The sequence below is a fragment of the Cutaneotrichosporon cavernicola genome (assembly GCF_030864355.1).
Source record: "Cutaneotrichosporon cavernicola HIS019 DNA, chromosome: 1".
Lineage (NCBI taxonomy): Eukaryota > Fungi > Basidiomycota > Tremellomycetes > Trichosporonales > Trichosporonaceae > Cutaneotrichosporon > Cutaneotrichosporon cavernicola.
This window is the reverse complement of record NC_083393.1, coordinates 819,625-838,261: the sequence shown is the minus strand read 5'-3', so window position 1 is coordinate 838,261 and position 18,637 is coordinate 819,625. Positions and strand designations below refer to the sequence as shown.

General features: G+C 57.7%; 6 protein-coding genes across 6 annotated transcripts; 2 read left to right on the top strand and 4 right to left on the bottom strand.

Moving 5' to 3' along the window:
- Positions 1-197: 197 nt before the first annotated feature.
- Positions 198-1,198, bottom strand: CcaverHIS019_0103130 (uncharacterized protein; the record flags this gene model as incomplete). Its single annotated transcript, XM_060598934.1, has 3 exons — positions 198-797; positions 831-962; positions 995-1,198. 3 exons carry the CDS (start codon positions 1,196-1,198, stop codon positions 198-200), a joined length of 936 nt encoding a protein of 311 aa, XP_060452861.1.
- Positions 1,199-1,772: 574 nt separating this feature from the next.
- CcaverHIS019_0103120 (uncharacterized protein) lies at positions 1,773-3,368 on the bottom strand (the record flags this gene model as incomplete). Its single annotated transcript, XM_060598923.1, has 3 exons — positions 1,773-2,012; positions 2,045-3,122; positions 3,154-3,368. The coding sequence occupies 3 exons, from the start codon at positions 3,366-3,368 to the stop codon at positions 1,773-1,775; spliced, it is 1,533 nt and encodes a 510-aa protein (XP_060452860.1).
- Positions 3,369-4,945: 1,577 nt separating this feature from the next.
- On the top strand, positions 4,946-7,371 carry CcaverHIS019_0103110 (uncharacterized protein; the record flags this gene model as incomplete). The annotated part of the gene is made up of 2 exons (XM_060598912.1): positions 4,946-5,941; positions 5,977-7,371. 2 exons carry the CDS (start codon positions 4,946-4,948, stop codon positions 7,369-7,371), a joined length of 2,391 nt encoding a protein of 796 aa, XP_060452859.1.
- A 604-nt stretch (positions 7,372-7,975) lies between these two features.
- On the top strand, positions 7,976-9,765 carry CcaverHIS019_0103100 (uncharacterized protein; the record flags this gene model as incomplete). Its single annotated transcript, XM_060598901.1, has 4 exons — positions 7,976-8,542; positions 8,588-8,882; positions 8,922-9,477; positions 9,513-9,765. 4 exons carry the CDS (start codon positions 7,976-7,978, stop codon positions 9,763-9,765), a joined length of 1,671 nt encoding a protein of 556 aa, XP_060452858.1.
- A 1,010-nt stretch (positions 9,766-10,775) lies between these two features.
- On the bottom strand, positions 10,776-13,296 carry MAK5 (uncharacterized protein; the record flags this gene model as incomplete). The annotated part of the gene is made up of 3 exons (XM_060598889.1): positions 10,776-11,178; positions 11,212-12,914; positions 12,949-13,296. The coding sequence occupies 3 exons, from the start codon at positions 13,294-13,296 to the stop codon at positions 10,776-10,778; spliced, it is 2,454 nt and encodes an 817-aa protein (XP_060452857.1).
- Positions 13,297-14,196: 900 nt separating this feature from the next.
- CcaverHIS019_0103080 (uncharacterized protein) lies at positions 14,197-16,683 on the bottom strand (the record flags this gene model as incomplete). Its single annotated transcript, XM_060598878.1, has 2 exons — positions 14,197-14,371; positions 14,423-16,683. The coding sequence occupies 2 exons, from the start codon at positions 16,681-16,683 to the stop codon at positions 14,197-14,199; spliced, it is 2,436 nt and encodes an 811-aa protein (XP_060452856.1).
- Positions 16,684-18,637: the final 1,954 nt, after the last annotated feature.

The window sequence follows — 18,637 nt, the reverse complement described above, 5'->3', positions numbered from 1 at the left end:
GTAGGTGGGAAGGGGGTTTTTTTGTATGTCAAACGCGACTGTGTTCAGAAGAGTAGCATCATGCATTGCACAATTATAAGTTGGTGAGGAGCGGGTGCCACAAGTCAGCGAGTCTCAGCCCCAAATAATCATGAAATCGATCAATCTATCATTCACAATACGTCTACGCCGCACTCAAGCCAATACGTCCAATACGTCTACGCCGCACTCAAGCCCCAGCGCCAGAACCACTCGGCGGCCCGCCGCACCATGTCCTGGCTCACGACGTGGCCATGGTCATAGTCGACCCACCGCTCGCTCTCGCCGGGCGCACACTCTCCCGCAACACGCTGCCACTCGTCCTCGGCCTTGTGCCAGGGCATGAGCGCATCGAGGTCGCCATGCAGAGCGAGAATCTTCTTCCCAGCGTACGTTCCCGGCGCGCTCCTCTCCAGGAAGAACTTTTCAACCGACGGGGGAAGGTACGTCTTGTCAGGCAGTACCTCGGCGCGTTTGATCAACAGTGGGCCGAGCGCTTCGCCGGGGTAAGAGCAGATGGGTACGGCAATCTTGACTCTTGGGTCCTCGCGCACCATGCGCCAAGTGACGTGTCCGCCCATCGAGAAGCCAGCGCACATGTACTCCTCGACGACCCGCTCACCGCGCGGGAAGAGATACGCCGGCAGGAGGTTCATGATATACTCGTGGTCCATGGCGCCGCCCATGATGTTGGCCGCGGCGCTGATGAGTCTCGCCGGGTTGCTGTCAAACGTTTCCTTGCTCCGGATGCGCCGGCGCTCGCCGTGGTTGCGCTGGTCCTGCTGTCAGCTCACCCCAGCAATGTAACATACAAGCGTCGCGACGATCACGTCGCGCGCCCTGCGGCGCCCACTCTCAGCCTCGAGGCGGCGGAATTCGCCAATAAGTCCGCTCGCCATCGGTTCCATGTCGCGCGCCTTGTTCGCCCACCCGTGCGAGAGGATCTGGTGTGAGTTGAACCAGGAGGGATACTCACAATCATCGCAATGGGCAACCTGCTCCCCTCAATCAAGTCCAGGCCCCAGACATGTACTTCCAAGTCGGAGAGGTTGACCGTCCGCTTGCTGACCGGCTTGTGGCCCAAGTCGAGGATCGCCCAGTCCATTCGGTGGGCAGGATCCATGGGCCCGACCCGACGCCGCACCTCCTCGATGGACGAGGCCTGTCGCTGCTGTGGCATTCTGTGGGGCGTGGGGGGAGGAGTGTCGGGGGGAGGAGTGTCGTCGGAGGGAGCAGTGTCTGAGGGAGCGGGGGCTGTCGACCAGTGGGACGACGAGGTCGACGAAGAAGACGTTGAGGAGGAGGACGAAGAAGAAGAAGAAGAGGAAGAAGAAGACGACTCGCTTGGTGCTGGGGACGGACTACGCGACATGGCGATGGAGCAGCAAAGTCGAGCTGGATGGGTTTATGCAAAGTGGGTATTGGCCCACCGGTAGTGCGAGTTGTAACCGGGCAAGGCGGGGTCGGAGTTAGCCGAAGCTGGTAGGACTGTGGGAGAAGGTCCTTTGCACTCCCCTTCTGCCGTCTGGAACGCTCAAACGTCGCCTCGCATGCAGACGAGGCGGCCACGCTTGGCGCCCGTCGTGGCTTGGACACCATATTGGAGCAACATAGTCCCACATCTGCGGGGCGGCCATCGGGGCTCGCGTTTCGGTTGTCAGCCTCTGAACAGTAGACTTGGTCATTAAGGCATGCTCTGCAACACGCACAAGACTTCTTAAATCTATCATTCTATTAACACGTATGCTTCATTCTCACTTCCAGCGCGGGGGCGGCACGAGACCAGCAGCTTCCGACGTCTCCAGCTCCTTTGCCTTGAACCACCCACTGACGCTCCACCACGACGGCGCCAGGTCAGCAGCCACCTCTACGAGGTCGCGTCCACGCCCATCAACAGGTGCGGGAGGCTCTGTGACGGTCGGCGTGCCCGCCTTCTCAGCGAGGTGGTTGAGGTCGGCGAGCGCGCCACGCGCAGAGTCCATGTTACCTGCCGCCTGGCATCAGCTCAGTCCTCAAGATCACTCACAGCCTCGTACATGGCCAGGTGGAAGAATGTCTGCATGCGGGTAGGGTTCACGAGGGCGGCATGGCTCGCTTCGTCGTGTTTCCTCCCACGCTGTTGAGCGAGCTGTTCCGAGAGTTCCTCGGAGCGTTCAAGGAGGGCGAGGCAACGGTGGAGGTGTCGGATGGCCTTGGTGAAGCGAGGCTTGCCCTGGTGGTGGAGGTACTCGCTGACAAAGGCGACTTCAGCGAGCTGTTCCTGTGCCAGCGCGGCACCGAGGAGGGTCTGGTGGTTGGCCAGCGGGCTGGCCGGGTCGCAGAGGTTGAATGCGAGCTGCAGGTACTGGGAGGCAAGGAGACGCTGGTCGTCGCGGTACAGCGCGTCGCCGAGGAGACGGAATTTAGTTGCCGTGTGCTGCCGCGCCTCCTCCTGGTACTCTGGGTCCTCGGTGGTGTCGAGGACAGCGAGCGGATCGCCCTCCTCGGCTGGTCGGAAGGCATTGTGTACCGTCTTCTCCTCGGGAGCAAGGTGAGCCAGGCCGAGGTCTAGCATAGCGGCTGCCTGAGCGTAGTTGTAGTACATCACTGCCTGGGCCCAGGCCGCCGGCCCCTCCTCTTGGGATGGAAAAGGCAACGGTTCCTCGCGCTCCGACTGGATGTGTGCACCGCGTGCAAGCTCGCGGGCCAAGTATAGCACGGCATCGAACGCATCGACTGTACGCACGGGCCCTTCTGGCCAGCTAGTGAACGGGGTGTCGCCGAGGGCGTCGTACTCGTCGCGCATTAGGATCCATGCGTCCACAGGCCGGCCCTGCAGAATCATAACCTCGGCCAGCAACGCCGCCAGTTCCTGCGCAACCCTCCGCTTGCCCATTGCGCCAGCGAGCGAGCCCGTGAAAGACTCAGGAGGCATCTCGGCCGCGGCAGCGTACACGCCGCGCAGGACTGCCTCGGCACCAGAGTAGTCTTTGGCCACATAAGAGGCCTTATACGCGTCCAGGGCTGGATGGAGGATGGTGGGGAACTTGGCATTGTCGTGCTGCGTGGCCCGACTACTCGACTCGTCCGAGAGTTCGGGGCCTTGACCCTGTTGCTCGCGGTTCCTGCCATCAGTGGGGTTGGGGCTGGACTCACTCGACGAGGTGCCACGCCCAACCGGCCGATCCAAAGGCGACTAGCGAGGCCGCCGCCGTGATCAGGACGCGAGAAGAGTTCCACTTGTGTCCCGAGCGCGTAGAGTACCGTGCGATGGCGCGGGGAAGGAAAGGAGAGTGAGTGATGGCGCGGGTGGGTAGCCGGGTGCGCGCGAGTCGCGGAGCGCCGAGTACAGACCTTGCGAGTACCGACATGGTGGGTGGTGAATGGGTGTCAGTATCGTCATGACCCGAACTGATATGGCCAAGGCATGGTGGCCAAGTGTACCCGTGCGGCGCATGGGATTCTGGTGCGATGTATCAGTGCGCCCTTTGGATCTGGGTGGAGGTGGGTGCTATGTCGGTGTGGCTTACATGGCTGTGCCAAACCATGCGAGTCAGACCGGCTTCCAGTATCAGTTCCAGTCAACAGTCAGTGATCCAAAGTACTGGCATTCCATATGGAGGGTGTAGCAGGAATGATTGATCACGAGATGGCAGGGTCAGAGTCAGAATGCACCGCCGCCGCCAGATCGACAGCGCGCGAGCCTCTTCATCGCTACGCCGGTTCTGCAGCATTGCCGTTTGTGTCAAGTAGGCGCCGTGCTGACCTGCTGACGTGGAGACCAAGTGCACCTGAGGATCGTGTCGGTGTAGGGGTCATGCGCCATGCTCTGCGTCCACAACGAGTGCACGCATTCCGAGACCCTAATCAAGAATGAATGTAGGTACATGCCCTGTTGATGGTCTTGGTCATGGACTTGCATGTTGGTTTGGATTTGTGTCGAGTGTGAACAGCACTGTCAGCGCCGACGTCGGCAGAGTTTCGGTGGAATATTCGCTCTTCACATTTTCCAAACGTCCGAAAAACCCGTCGCAAAGCTCCTGCGGCAAGTAACCGCGATGAAGACGTAGATCAATACCCAAACTGCCCGACTGTGGTGTAGATGACATGTCCATTTTGTTGGGTCTGGGTAAAGGATAATGCAAAGGTATCGGGCCATTCTTCCACCGGTGTCCCCGTAGACATGGAATGGAACCCGCTGTGAGACATGGCAGGCACCAGAACCCTCACAGCACTAGTCACCCGCCACCGTACCAAACATACCTTGTGTTGCGTTCCCACAAACACCTGGCCACAATAAATTGCACACCGAACACGCCCGAAGGCGTTGTATGACGTTGTTGATGCGTTTAGGCGGCTGTCGATCATCTGCGGGAGTCTTACTCGGACACGTGCCGATGTTAAAACTTGACAAACCCTCCGATATCGGTCGATTTTGTTGGCCGCCTGCAAAACTAAACTCCCCTCTCATACCATTGTACCGGCTCAAGCTGTTATTCCTCATAACCTCGGAGAGAAATATCCCTGATATTTACTCAATCATCAACGCCAAGGCCGCCCGGAGTTGTAGTTTACTCATCATCCACCACTCGCAAGCATCGCGGTCCAGAACGCGGAGACGTGCCGAGGAATGAAAATTATAACACTGGTTGACCTGATAATTTACCAACTTGCCGAGACGAGTCGGACTCTTATTGTAGCGAGCAAGCTGCTATACAGTACTAACCGGTTTCATCACCTCACTCTCACCCGACTGTCTCTGCTTGCTAAGCCGCGGAAACTTGTGACCAGCCGAAAGCCTACGACTGCAAACGACGGCAAACTACGAGACCAACGTTCCCTACCGCACAACAGCACCCAGCTACCACCCCGCCATCTAAACGAACTGGCTAGTCATATAAGAGCAGAGCAGAGCAGAGGTAAGTGTCAACGACAGCAGATGTGAACCATGAGCAGCCAGAACTCACCCATCCAGTTTGAAGACCGCAGCGCCACTCCCTCATACAAAACCGCCCAGAGCGAGGCCAACTCTCGTGCCAGCTCTACCTCCCAACCCGCCTCTTCCCGATCCATCAACGTATTCCAGGCCTTGGCCCTTACGCCTGTTCAAGTTCCTTCCGCCGCCGCCCTCCCACCCGTGTTTACACACAGCCGCTCCACAACGCCTGGCGTACAGGCCGCTCCACACACAGACCTATCTGACTCTTCCGAGTCCGAATCCGAGGAATACATGACAATGGAAGACGGCTCGATCCAGATCCGCCGCCGCTCATCGGCACGGCGCAACTCGACCTCTCGCCGCCCGAGCCAGCGTTCCCTAGCATCGCCGCTCACCCGCTTCCGTGGCCTCTCGGCCGTCCAGCCAGTTGAGGATGAGGCACTCGACGAGGAGGAGGAAGAAAAGGTCAAGCCCAGCGAGGTCGACCGCCCATGGGAGCGGGAGACGGAGCAATCGCAGTTCGAAGAGATTATGACCGAGCTCTCGCGCCACGTCTCTGTCGAAGCCGCCGCCGCACCTGTAGCGCTGTACACACCACGTTCGCGCACCGGCTCCGTCTCCACCGTCAGGTCTGCGCGTGCCCGCCGACCATCCAATCGCCGCCCATCCACTTCCCACGTGACTTTCCCCGAGACTGTGGTTGAGCACGATCTCGCTCGTCGCTCAGCCAAGCCAGACTTGCCCCGCATTGACTCGGAGAAGACACTCGCCCCATCGTTGGATGCCGACGAGCCCAAGCTGGCCAAGATCAAGTCGTGCGATTCTCGCGCGTCCCACTTCAGCACCATAAGCCATGGAGACGACCCTAAGTTCTCCGACTCGGAGGACGCGGAGGCTCAGGCGCGCGCGGAGGAGGACGCGGCAATCACCGCCGCGGTCAAGACCATGTCGCGCATGCGCAAAATTCTGCTCGGCTCGTCAATGATGCTGACAGTCCTCATCTCGGTGAGCAGAGTTGTCTGGGAGAAAACTGACAGCAGTCAATGAGCAGCAACGCCGTCATACTCACCCTCCCTTCGCTAGCTGCCGACCTCGAAATCGGGCAGGTCGAGGCACAGTGGGTGTCGTCAGCGTACTCCCTCGCATACGGCTGCGGTCTCCTCTTCGCGGGCCGTATGGCCGATATTTATGGGCGCAAGTACCTCTTCCTCGGTGGGCTCACTTGCACGCTCATCTTCTGCGTGATCTCGGGCTTTATGCCCAATCTCGTCGCCATCTGCCTCGTGCGCGCCATCTCTGGTTTGGGGTTGGCCATCGCGACCCCAGCCGGCTTCGGAATCCTCGGCGTGACCTTCCGCGAAGAGCCCGAGCGCACAATCGCCTTCTCTTGCTTCGGCCTCGGCAACCCTGTTGGAGCCAGCATCGGCATGCTTGTTGGTGGCGCGATCTCTGGCGCCTCCCGCCAGGGCTGGCAGCACCTGTACTTTGTCCTCGCGGGTCTCTGTGTCATCCCCCTCGCCCTCGGAGCGTGGGCGATCCCCGCCGACCCTAAGCGCCCCGCCCACCTTCCGCCAGCTGACAAGAGGGTTGACTGGCTCGGCGGGTTCCTCATCACCGCCGCCCTCTGCCTCTTCACTTTCTCCATTACCGCGAGTGGCGTCGCTCCTGCCGGCTGGCGCACGCCCTACGTTCCCGCCCTCCTCGTCGTCTCCGTGATCCTCTTCACCGCCTTTGGGTTCTGGGAGCGCCACGTTGAGCGTAACACCACCCTTCCCCCCGTCGCCAAGCTGTCCATGTTTTCTCGCGACGGTTGGAAAATGACCTACATCCTCCTCACGGCATTCTTCCCCTTCGTCTCCATCGCTGGCTGGGTCTACCTCGTCTCCCTTTTCTACCAGGAGTACATGAAGATGACGCCCCTCGGCAACGCGATCCACTCGCTTCCGGCCTCGATCTGTGGCATCTTCGCCGCTGTGGCGGTCATGTTCATCGTTCCCAGGATGCGTGCGCCATACGTCCTAATGATCGGCGGTTTCCTTTCCGGCGTGGCCTGCCTCATCTTCGCGGCAGTTCCTGCAGACGCCCCATACTGGTCGGGCCAATTTGTTGCCATGCTCTGCCTCCCGTTCGGTGCGGACCTTACTGTCGGCATTGGGTCAATCCTCATGTCCAACTTGTGTGAGGATGACGAGCAGAGTGTCGGCGGCGCACTCTTCCAGACAGCCACGCAGATCGCTAGTGCCCTCGGCATTTGTATCTCGTCGCTGGTGGTCTCAAACATCGCCGAGCAGAAAAACTCGCTCCTCGCCGGTCTCCAGAACGCTTTCGGAATGTGCACCGCATTTGCGTGGATTGTCGTCGTTATCGCTACGTGCACCAACCTCCGCAAGATGGGACTTGCCAAGGATGTTGGTAACGGCCGGGCTATGCACTAGTGGCACTGCCCCTCTCGCCCTCCGTTTTCACAATAGATCAATAGAACTTGTAATTGAACTATATACTGTACCAATGAATTCTTAATCCTCAAGTGCGAGCCAGTGCGAGCCAAAGCAAGGTGGTCACCCATGGCTTGGTGGCGACGCTGCGGAACTCGCACCCACCTGTTACCATCACCATCACCATCACCACCATCACCTTCCCTCCCCTCAAACCATTCTCTTATAAGCTCAACATCCCCATGTTCTTCTTCTCCTTCACTTCTCTCTCATTGTCAATTACCCGGTAACCAATACCTTCCTCCCGATACACCTCCGAGAGTCTCTGTGGTCCCTTGCCCTTCCACACATCATTGCCCCCTTGTATCTCACAATGCTCTTCCGGTGTCGCAGTCTCCTTCCACCCCACGAAACCCGTCAACCGTTGGTTACCACCGACGACCCGTCTGACTGCGACCTGTACAGGTCCCACTCGACCAGCTCCCTGGTGGATCCAGTTGTAGCGCTTCGGAAACTTCTTGAACATCACAAACTACCACCTTCCCCAGACTATTACTCTCCTAACCAAAGGACCGATCCCCCGCTACCTCCTTTCACCGCCGCCATGGGGAGCCTCAAGTATGACCCAAAGCTTCTCGACACTCTGAGCCAATCTCTGGCCTCCGTGGCTGAACTCCTTGCTCCTCGTTCGTCCCCCAGAAATGGGCCTCGAGGTTTCGACGCCTTCGACACTCAACGGTTCTCTCAATACCTGCATCAGGTCAGCACAACCAGCACCTTGGAACACGGAACCCGCCGTGATCGACAGGGACAGGCGGCGCTCAACTTCATCGTCAAGTCTCTTCTTCAGCCTGCTAACGAGCTCATGTCGTGCTTGCTTCTGCCCAGAGGGAACCACGTCTTCTGGCGACTCTGGCAGAATTGCCACTCCACGAGCCCCACCACTGGAAACGCATCACGCTTGGAGCTCGTCTGGAAGAACCATGCTGAACAGGAGGATGTTTTGTGTGTACTTTCGGCAACTAACCCCGACGCCGTATGGCATGGATATATTAATGTGTTCTCTTTCGACATTGGGCGTGGGGACGTCGTCGTGACGGCTGACAGCAAAATCAAGGAGCGGGGCACACCGGTGAATCTCGCAACTGACTCTTCCCTCCTGACACTTCGTGTGAGTATGAAATGATTCAGTGTCGACACCAGCATCTGATTTCAGGTTCTCAGCGATATGAACGATAGCAACTCGGACTTCGGCATCATGACCAACTGCAACACGTTTGTGGCTGTCCGGAAAACCATTGGAGGGGCCAGCACAGTGTTCAACTTCTCTCCCTCAATTGAAGGCTCTGGTAGCCCCTTCAACAGCAACCTGTGCCAGTCTCCTTTCGGCTTGCTCATGGGTATCGCTGTCTCTGCACTCTCTGAGCGCGGTGTGAAGGTCATGTCTGGTCGATCCCCGACCACATCGGCTGTTTTGAAGCACGTTTTGAACGGGCTGCATCACTTTGACCGTGAGTATGCTGTGGATAGAGAACGGGCGCTGACGTGAGCTCTCCGTGTGTCAAGGAGCATCAGCTACCCAAAGGAGCACAATCGCCACTCCAACCACAGCCCACAAACGTCGTCGTACGTCTGTCAACTCGGCCCAGCAGTTTTCTCTCTCGGCTTCCCTCAGGGTCACTCCTACGAGGAACTGTGGCCAGCCACCTTCTATGGCGACTTCATTGTCGAGCCCGGCGAACTGTTCCTGTCACTCCTTGACAGGCATTGTGACGACTTTGCGTGGATTCCGACTCTTCAAGTGGTGGATTTGGTAGCGCAGGGCTACACATGGAACGTCTGGACCGCTTGTGTCCCGTGGGCATACCCCTCAAAGCCTGACGTTGTCATTCGCTGGGGCCGCGTCAGGCCAAGCAACCTCAGACGCATCGCTGAGGAAGGCGAGATTCTGCGCGGCGAACTGCGCCCTTTGGAGGGCCTGGTTGTTCCTCGATTCTATGGTCTTTTCGGGTCAGTCCAGCCAAAGGACGACGAACAGTGGTGTATGCTCTTCGACTTTGCTGGACAGGTCCCCACCGACGAGGAGCGCAGCAGCAAGAACCTTCAGTGAGTTGAACGAGATCGGTTCCAATTAACGGCAGCGGCCAGATTCGGCGCCAGTACGAGAGACTCCACAAGGCCGGTATTGTTCACAACAAGGTTGAATGGCACCACATTCTTGTGCTCGACAGCCGTCCTGCATCCTCTCGGGTGTGGCTCGTTGACTTCGCCAAGGCGCGTACCCAAAAGAGCATGCGCCAGGCCGAGTGGGAAGACCTCTGCGAGAGAGAGATGGCCGAGGTCGAGACCCTCTTCCTTGCTCACCGTCGCTCCAGTCACTGTCTGATTGAGTAACGTCGGGTGATCCCTTAACTACTCCAACCCAGGCCCCAGGCCCTAGAACGGACAGTAGTCACCCACTACTGCATCGACAAGGCATCTCTCCCGTCTCTTGGCGACCCTCTTTGAAACCTGTATCTATACATAACACGCAGCTGTAGATTCACCTCGGTCACATAGTCTGGACTGGGCGGGAACCTGGCCCGCTTGCTTGCCTAGCTGCCTACTAGCATGTAACCTCATTACATTATTGGACTATGAGACTGAAACGTCCAAGATTGGGCCGACTCTTGATTCTAAAGTCTGAACGCAACCGGGGCCAACGAGGAACAGGCACATGTAGAGTCAAACCTAACCCGCTCAAACACATGTCTGCAAGCCATCATGTATTGTGTTCTAAAATCATGGCTTAGTTGTCGCGTTTCACTACCCAGGGGGCGTGACCCGCACCGTGACGCGCCTGATTTCTCGCAATCCGCTTTACGACATCACAGCAGGCAACTGAAACAAACATTGACGATCATCCAGGTGCCTGGGCAAGTTTTGTCGGAGTACTGTAGCTCCAGGACCTCGAGTTCCGTCTCCTCCCTCGTGGGGATCAGTGGCCAGGCCCAGGCCGATGATATGACGGCGGCGCTTCGGTCAGTGGAACCTGGAGGCCGGTCGGTGCCGGCATTCTGGGCTACAGACGGTGTCGACGATGGTGGCAGTGTTGGGCAAGCTGGTCAATTGGGGGTGGGCCGAGCGATGGTGGGGAGAAGGGGGTGGTAGTGTCACGGGGCAAACGGCGGGAAACGGGGTGACAGTGGTGACAGTGATGACGGCAGTGACGGGCGAGGAGTTTGATGTCTTGTCCGTCGCCCCCTGGTGAAAGGTGAACAGCGCCGTGAGATGGTGGCCATCCCGTACGGTGGTTTCGTGACCGCTAGTACCGTCCAGATCGGCATCTGCCCCTCACAGCGGTCGTACTACACACCATCTCCTCCTACCGTACTCTCATATGCATGCATCAAATCCCATCTACGCTACTCGTCCTCCTCCTCCTCATCATCTCGCTTCCGCTTATCCTTTCCCTTTGCCTTTTTCTTGGCATCCTTCCTCTCCTGCCGTCCCCTCATCACGGCCGCCTTATCGACAGTCTTGTTCTTGTCAAACTTGCGCGTCGCCTTGCCACCGCGCTTGGACGCAACTGCATCCGCCACCTCAAACGCGGGAACAGTACTAGCGCCGAGCATGACGCCATGCGCATCACCGGATAACACGTCATCGACGATGATCCGAGATCCAGAGGTTGGGTATCGCGCCGAGACGCCACGCGCAACAAGTGGTTGAGAAAGAAGAGACGCGAGCTCGGCCTTGAGCTTGTCGTGCTTGGCAGTGGGGCGGTGGGCATAAGGCGCATCAGGATCGTCTTCAAGGTCACTCAGCCTGGCATTAGCTCTCCACTTGCTTTGTTCTCACATAGAAGGATCAATGTCCACGTCCATGGCCTCTGCAGCCTCACGGAGCCAGTTCTTATCGTGTGCCTCCTTTTTCGTGTTATGCAGTGCTTTTTCCAGCTCGCGCGCAACCGTTACCCTCTCCTTCAACGACCTCAAGAATCCGCCCTCGATCGGCATATCCGGTGGCGGGGCGGTCCGGCCCAGAGCCTTGAGCAGGCCGCGCTGGACGGCCCGGTCTTCGGGTGCGACGAGTTGGAGTGCGAATCCGGGGTTCTGGGCACGCGCAGTACGGCCCGAGCGGTGGACGTACGCATCGGCCGAACGGGGGAGGTTGAAATGCACGACATGGTCGACGTGCGGAATGTCCAGTCCACGCGCGGCGACGTCTGTTGCAATGAGGACAGAGTTGGCTTGGGAACGGAAGCGGTCGAGGTTACGCAGGCGCTGTTTCTGTTGCAGTTGCGAGTGGAGCGGGTGGACGGGAACCCGCAGCGTCTGGAACAGGGGAATGAGGCGGCGGATACCGTCAATACTACTTGTAAAGACTAGGGTTCGGCCCGGATAGCGCAAGAGCATGTAGTAGAGGTACAGGTCCTTGTCGGATGCGATGCACTCGATCATTGCCTCCCGGAGGGTCGAGACTAACCCACCCTCGGGCGAGAGATCAATAACCTCGGGGTTGGCGTCGCGGAAATCCAAGCGTTCAACCAGGTCTTCGAGGGTTGACGACTTTTTCCCCTTCCCCCGGCGCTTAAACCGCTTCAAGTTGGCCTGCAGGTCCTTGCTGAGGGTAGCCGAGAACACAAACGTCTGCATGTCGTCGCGTGCCTGTGCCGACGACAGAGCAGTACTTGCCGCCTTGAAGACGTCATCCTCCTCCTCCTCAACCTGGTCGCTAGCCCGCTGTGTGAGTTGAACGATATTCTCCAATTCGGCAAAGTGGCCCGTCTCAATCATGCGGTCTGCTTCGTCGATGACCAAAAACTTGAGCTGGCGCACACTGGCCGCGAGACCGTCGTTGGCCTTGAGGAGGTCCCACAGCCGTCCGGGCGTGGCGACCAGTACATCCGCCCCGCGCTCGACGATACGAGCTTGTTTCTGCGCACTCAACCCTCCCACAACGCTACCGACGCTCACGCGGGGTGGTTTACCCTTGTCGGCCGGGCATGCTTGAGCGAGAAAGTCGTTCAAACTCTCCGAAACTTGCAGCGCAAGTTCACGAGTAGGACACAGGATAAGGGCCGAAAGTGCACGTTTCGCAGCACGCGGCTGGCGGAGAACATGCGATAGGATCGGAAGCGCGTAGGCGAGCGTCTTGCCTGATCCGGTCTCGGCTACGCCGACAACGTCGCGCCCCTCCAGAGCTGACGGGAGGGCGCGTTTCTGGATATCGGTGGGGGTCTTGAACCCGAGGCTTCGGAGGCCGTGCTTGAGCGGTGCAGGGAGGTTGATCCCCTTCCATGCCGGGAGCTTCTTGTCGTTGAACGAGGGCTCGGACTCGACAACATCCTCGTCCGCGTCGTTGAGGTCGGCCGCATCGAGTCCGGCAAAGGTGAGCTCCTCGAGCTCGTCCGGCTGGTCCTCTGCCTCATCCTCTGCCTCGCCCTCGTGCTCGTCCTCGTGCTCGTCCTCGGTCACACTCTCTGCCTCGTCCTCATCCTCCTTCACCTCGGACTCGGACTCGGACTCGGACTCGGCGTTGCTCTTCCCCTTCTCCCTCGTCTAATGTCAGCTCCCTCTCCAGAGTCCAACTCACGACAAACTTGGCCGTCCGTCCTCCCTTGGCATCATCCTCCCATTCCACCGCCACGCCCTCAATCTCCTCGAGCATCATCATGCCACCACCTGCATCCATCCCCGGCAGAGTCGACGTGTTGACAGTGGTCCACCGTAACTCGTCCGCCCTCAGGCGTTTCTTCGGTCTCTCCCCTGCTGATTCCCTCTTCTTGGCCTTAGCCTTGGGTTTGGGCGAGTCGAGCTCGAGTTCAACCAAATCTTCCGTAGTGTCGGCGGCCAAACGTTTCTTGGACGCAATCCGCCGCGCAGCTTGACGCGCCTTGGCGGCCTTGGCGAGGGCCATGAGGCCTTTCTTGTCGCTAACCATTGCTGATGGTGAACTGTGATGTACTGTGAGAAATGATTGTTGGTGGTGGTCAACTTTTGGGACCTCCACTCTGTACTTGTCACGTGATTGTTGCCACGCGGGAAATGATAACACGTGGGATGAATATCACGTGATGGCAATGATGATCATGGCAGATGGGAACTTGGTATGACGACGAACGCGGATTACGGCAGATAGACACGCGTGCCTCGTCGAAACCGGGAACACCTGAAACGTAGTGCCGGCAGCGTTACCGCTTCCACCAGCCAGTAGCCAGTATCTGGGAGGGGAGAGTGAGAAAGAGACAAGATGACATGTACGTCGTTGCGGGACATGGTGTACGGCAACCCAAAGGAGCTTGGAGCGTGGCAGCAGGGCACTATCCGGAACCTGGAGCGAGTGGATAGTCGCACGGAACATTCCTGGCAGACGTGGGTGACCTTGACCTTGATCTCTCCCCACCTTGTTTAGCATAGTTTCCCGCTGATCTAGCGCGGGAACGGCAACAGGATTCCCAAGCCCAAGCAAGAGACACAATGGCTCAAGAACAACATCAGACGTCATGTGAGTGAATCAAGACACGGAATAACGGCTAATGATGCAATGTCCACGATTACTATCCACTACATAATGATGATACAACCTTCGATACGGTAGAGTCCATGATGGCTCGGGCTGGCCCCGCAGGCGGGCGATCGGGTACAATTCTCGAGGGGGAACGGGTAGACAACGCCGTGGCGCAGGCAGGTGAAGCGAATGCCGGGTCCATGTATGCACGCAAGGGTGCCCCAGGCGGTCCAGGCGGTCCTGGTCTTGTGTGGTTTTCCAGACCCTGGTGGGTATCGGTCGACATTGGGAGATCGTCAAGAAAGAAAGAAGCAAAAAAAAAAAAAAAAGAGGTTAAATGCCCATGTCAACCATGCGAGCCTTGCATGCGCCTGGCTTGGCGCCATGACGCAGGAGGGCGTCGCTGCGAGCAAAGTCCTCGCCGCACTGGGGACACTTGAAGGTCTTGCTCTCGCGGTGCGTCAAGTGGTGACGGTCGCGGTCATGCTTGCGGACAAAGCTGATACGGCTGTCTGTCAGCAACGGGCTTTGACAATCAATCTTGCGGCTGTCTACTCACCACTCAGGGTCCTGGGTGCAACGGAACTCGCGGAAGCCAACGTGGGTCTTGACGTGACTGTCGATCGCAGACTTGCGAGGGAACGGGTGGTCCCTGCACTCATCGAAGCGGCACTTGAAGTACTTGGTCTTCTTCTGCGCGGCCTCGTTCCACTCTGATGTCTCCTCGTAGCACTCGCGGAAGCACTGGTCTACGACCGTCGTGTTGCCAGTAAAGTGCATTTCGAGGAGGCGCTCGACCAGCTGATCCATGTCGACGGTCGGCTTGATGACGAGCGTGCCCTGCGAAGTGACATCGAATGCTGCGCGGAACTCGTCTACGCCGACAGGCTCGTAGATCCTAGCACAAGTTGGCTTGGGATCTGTGCAGATGCTGCCATTGCCTGCCACAAACATCGAGGTATCGAGAGTGGCACCATACGGTGCGGGAACCAGGGCGGTAGGCACCGGGGACGGCATCTTGAGTGCCTTTTTCCCCCTTGGGCCAGGCTTCAGGGGGTTGCCGACACGTTGCCGCTTTGGCGCAGGGCGCTTTCGAGGAGGCGATCCCGGCATGCTCGGTTGGCCAAATCCAACAGTGGGCTGGTACTGATGGAACGCGTGCCCTGGGATCATTCCGCTCGCAGAGTACGTCGTTACTGGAGGAGGAGGAAGAACCTGGTGTTGCTGTTCAAACCCAAGCATTCCCCCAAACACCTGGGCGCCATTGTGACGGAAGGCTTGAGGAGGGACTTGTGGCACGCTCGTGGAACGGAGCATGGTACTGACGTTGGGCTGATACGTAGCGAGAGCCAGCTCCGAGTCGGATGACCGGCGGATGTGGGCAGGTGTGTGGATTGGACGACCCATACCAACTTGCTGCGGTTGCATCACAGGCATCATTGCGCTGGCCATGGCGCTATTGATCTGCTGCGAGTATGCAGCCATCTGAGGTGGAGGTTGTTGCTGCATTTGCTGGTGCGGCTTGACGTTGGCAAACGTGGGCATGCCCGACATGGACAGCGCACGACCGTGTGGAAACGACCTTGGGACTGTGGGTGGTAGAGTCGGAGTTGCAGTTGTAACAGTGCCGGCAGGCGAGTGAAGCATGGGCGAGTGTCCGACAGCCGGGGAAGCAAGCATCGGCGATGGGTGGAAAGCCGGTGACGGGAGCTGTGGTGCCACAGGCGGGGCTGGCATCGTGTACGTCGCCGCCATGTCGCCGCTGTACTCAAAGACCGGCTGCTGCGACTGGGAATGGGATGAAGAGAGGTGCTGAGTTGGACGGGAAAGCATGCTGCTGCCATCTTGAAGATGAGGAGAGGTGGTCCAGGTGACATGCGGTTGGGCATTGCTCGGCGCTTCTGGGATCGTCGCGAGGGAGCGGTTGAAGGTACGGTTCGGCATGTTCTGAGGCGGAACGGATGCGGGTGGGCCTTGGGTTTGAGGCACAGGGGCAAACGACTGCGGGTGTTGCGTAATGGGCATCGCGCTCATGAGACCATCGATAGGGGCACTCTGGTCCAGGCACGGCGAGTTTGACGCGCTGACCGTACGCTGCCGCCGAATCACTCGTTGCCGTTCCTGCGGCGGCTGCGACTGCGACTGCGACTTGAACGGCGGCAGAGGTTGCGAATTCTGCGACGGCACGACCGGGAACTGAAACTCAAAGTCGGCAACGGTACCGATCGACACCGAACGGTGAAATGGTCGCGATGGCGGTAGGCCTTGCTCAATGTTCGAGTAGAGGTCGGGAAGCGAATTCTGGCGCTTCCTCTTGAGGTTGACGTTGTCCGCCGTCGGCAGCTGCGGTGACACCATTGACGGAGCAAACACATGTAAGATCGGCTCGACCCCTGTCGGCGACCCACTGGCACATGACCCGGATGTGGATGTGGACGTGGGGAGGTTGAGCTGGGCTGGGTTTAAGAAACCCAAGGCACCAACCTGCGAGGGATTGATTTCGTTGGACTCGGCAAAGCTACTCTGTGAGAGGTTAGGAGGAGTGTCGAGAGACTGTTCGTAAGATGACGAGGTACTGCCGGGCATCATGTTCTGGAAGTTCCACTCGAAACTCGAGTTGCCGCTGAGATCACCGGCAGAGAAGGAATGTTGATCGTGGATGGGTGATGACTCCGCATCTGATTCCACTTGACTGTTGTGCCCCGAAAGGCTGCCCATCCCTCCACTCTGTGACAAACAACTAAAGTCTCGCTGGTTAAAGTGGGTAAAGTCGTGGAACCCATCGACCGAGACGATGTGTTGAGGTTCGGCGGTGGCCATTATGGGCACTGGATAAAGTCAGCGTATGTTCCATGTTGATTGTGGAAAAGGAAATGTAGCTGAAACGACGGGACGGGAGCGAAGAAGGGATGGTATGAAGGAGAACAACTCACCGTTCCGCACTGCACTTGGGGACTACTATGGCAAAGGAATACAAGATGCGACTCAAGGCCGTTGTTGTGATGTGGAGAATAGCTTGCACACCAGTGAAGAGGAGTAGCGCAAGAGATGATTGTTTGTGATGGATGTAGAGTAGAGCAGAGTAGAGTTGTCGACTGTGTTTGTTGATTCGGGTTGGGTGAGGATGGAGTGTTTGCAAGTCGTCGCTTTAGAGTTTGCGATGGAGAGAACAAAGACGAGAGTTGTGGAGAGTGATGGAGAGGCAAGTACAGGGGTGATGGCTGATAGAGTATTGATGTTGCTAGAAGAGTGTTTGAGGAGTGTTATGATGAGTTGGATGGGTCGAGTTGAATGGGATGATGGATGTAGTTCAGAATGTTTGTGTTGACTGTTAGTGTGTCTAACTGTCTCGTTTTGCGTGGTTTGGTTTTGTGGAATGAGTCTGACCACTTGTTTGGATGATGACTTGTTGAACCTTCCCTGAACATCTAAGGGTATCTGGCACCGTGACACCTCATCCTAACCCAAACTCCCCCATCTCCAACCTCACAACATTGCTCTATGGCTTCACGACTCTACTCTCTCTCTCTCTCTGCTCATGACGAATGGCTACGTAGAACTTCTGTGCTACAAAAGGCAGCTTCTAGGTACATACGTACGTTGTTTAAGACCAGGGTTTCCAAGGGGTTTGGCAGAACCTTTTTTAATTCCAGCTGCCGGCAGATGAATGAAAGAGCTTTGGGGAGCATGGGGAGGGGAACACAAGGGGAGAGAGTCTTGTTGAGGGAGATGCTATTGTTGACCCTTAGATGTTACTCTTTCCCCTTTTTTGGTCATTACACTCTTTGCGTTACAATATTTTGATTTCCTCTGCTCTAATGCTTTTAAATCATCTCCCGAACTCCCGACTCCCGGTGAACCCTTCGTCATGTCCTCAAACTTCCCTGACTATCAGGGTTACTCATGTCCCTCAACTCCATTTTGAAAATCAGGCGCGAACCCATGAACCCTGTCACAATCGGAAGCTTATGGTGATTCTTATAATGCCGGTGAGGGTCTAGAGTGGCACTCGTGGCAACCGCATGGCCATGAACGGCCGAAAGCAACCGAGACAACAACATGGTTTTCCCCCCTCCCCCTCCCCCTCCCCCATATCCCCCCCGTTAAGCCCGCTTTTGTTACCAAAGCATCAACTTCCCAAGCAAGCTCCCTCCCAATCGACCGTCGTCACCCGACAAACCACTCAATGAATCCATCCGTGGCCCCACCCCCGCACTCGATTCTAAATCACTTGCTGTCAACCCCGCATTCCAACCACCCCATCCACCAAGCTTTGCACGCTTCAACAGTAATGAGCTCTCACGACGCTGCAATCGACCCAGCACTACGCGAATTGCCACCTCCTAAACAGGCCGTAGGTATCAAGCGTAAAATCCGGACCGTCAACAACCCCTCAACACCAATAGCTTCAGACAGAGGACGAGTTACTCGTCGATCTGCCGCCCTCCTCTCTGCAGCTCAGCAGCTCCATTCTACGTCGCCAGCCGACAAGGTCCCTTCCGCACCGGATGTCGAACCTTCTAGAGGTGAAGAGGAGAACAAGTATCAATGGACCCCGCGAGACAGCGCTGTAAGTATACGCATACGCTCTCCGTCACGACGCGGGTGCCTCTACCCCGCGTGCTTCAGGACCAACAAATTCCAAAACGTCGTCCTCTACTTGGACCCATCCCACTAGACCTTCCCCCATCGCTTCAACCCACGCATCCGTATCAGAGTACTGACCACAATCTCTCTAACAGAAACGCTCTCGTCATCGTTCCCCCTCGAGCCA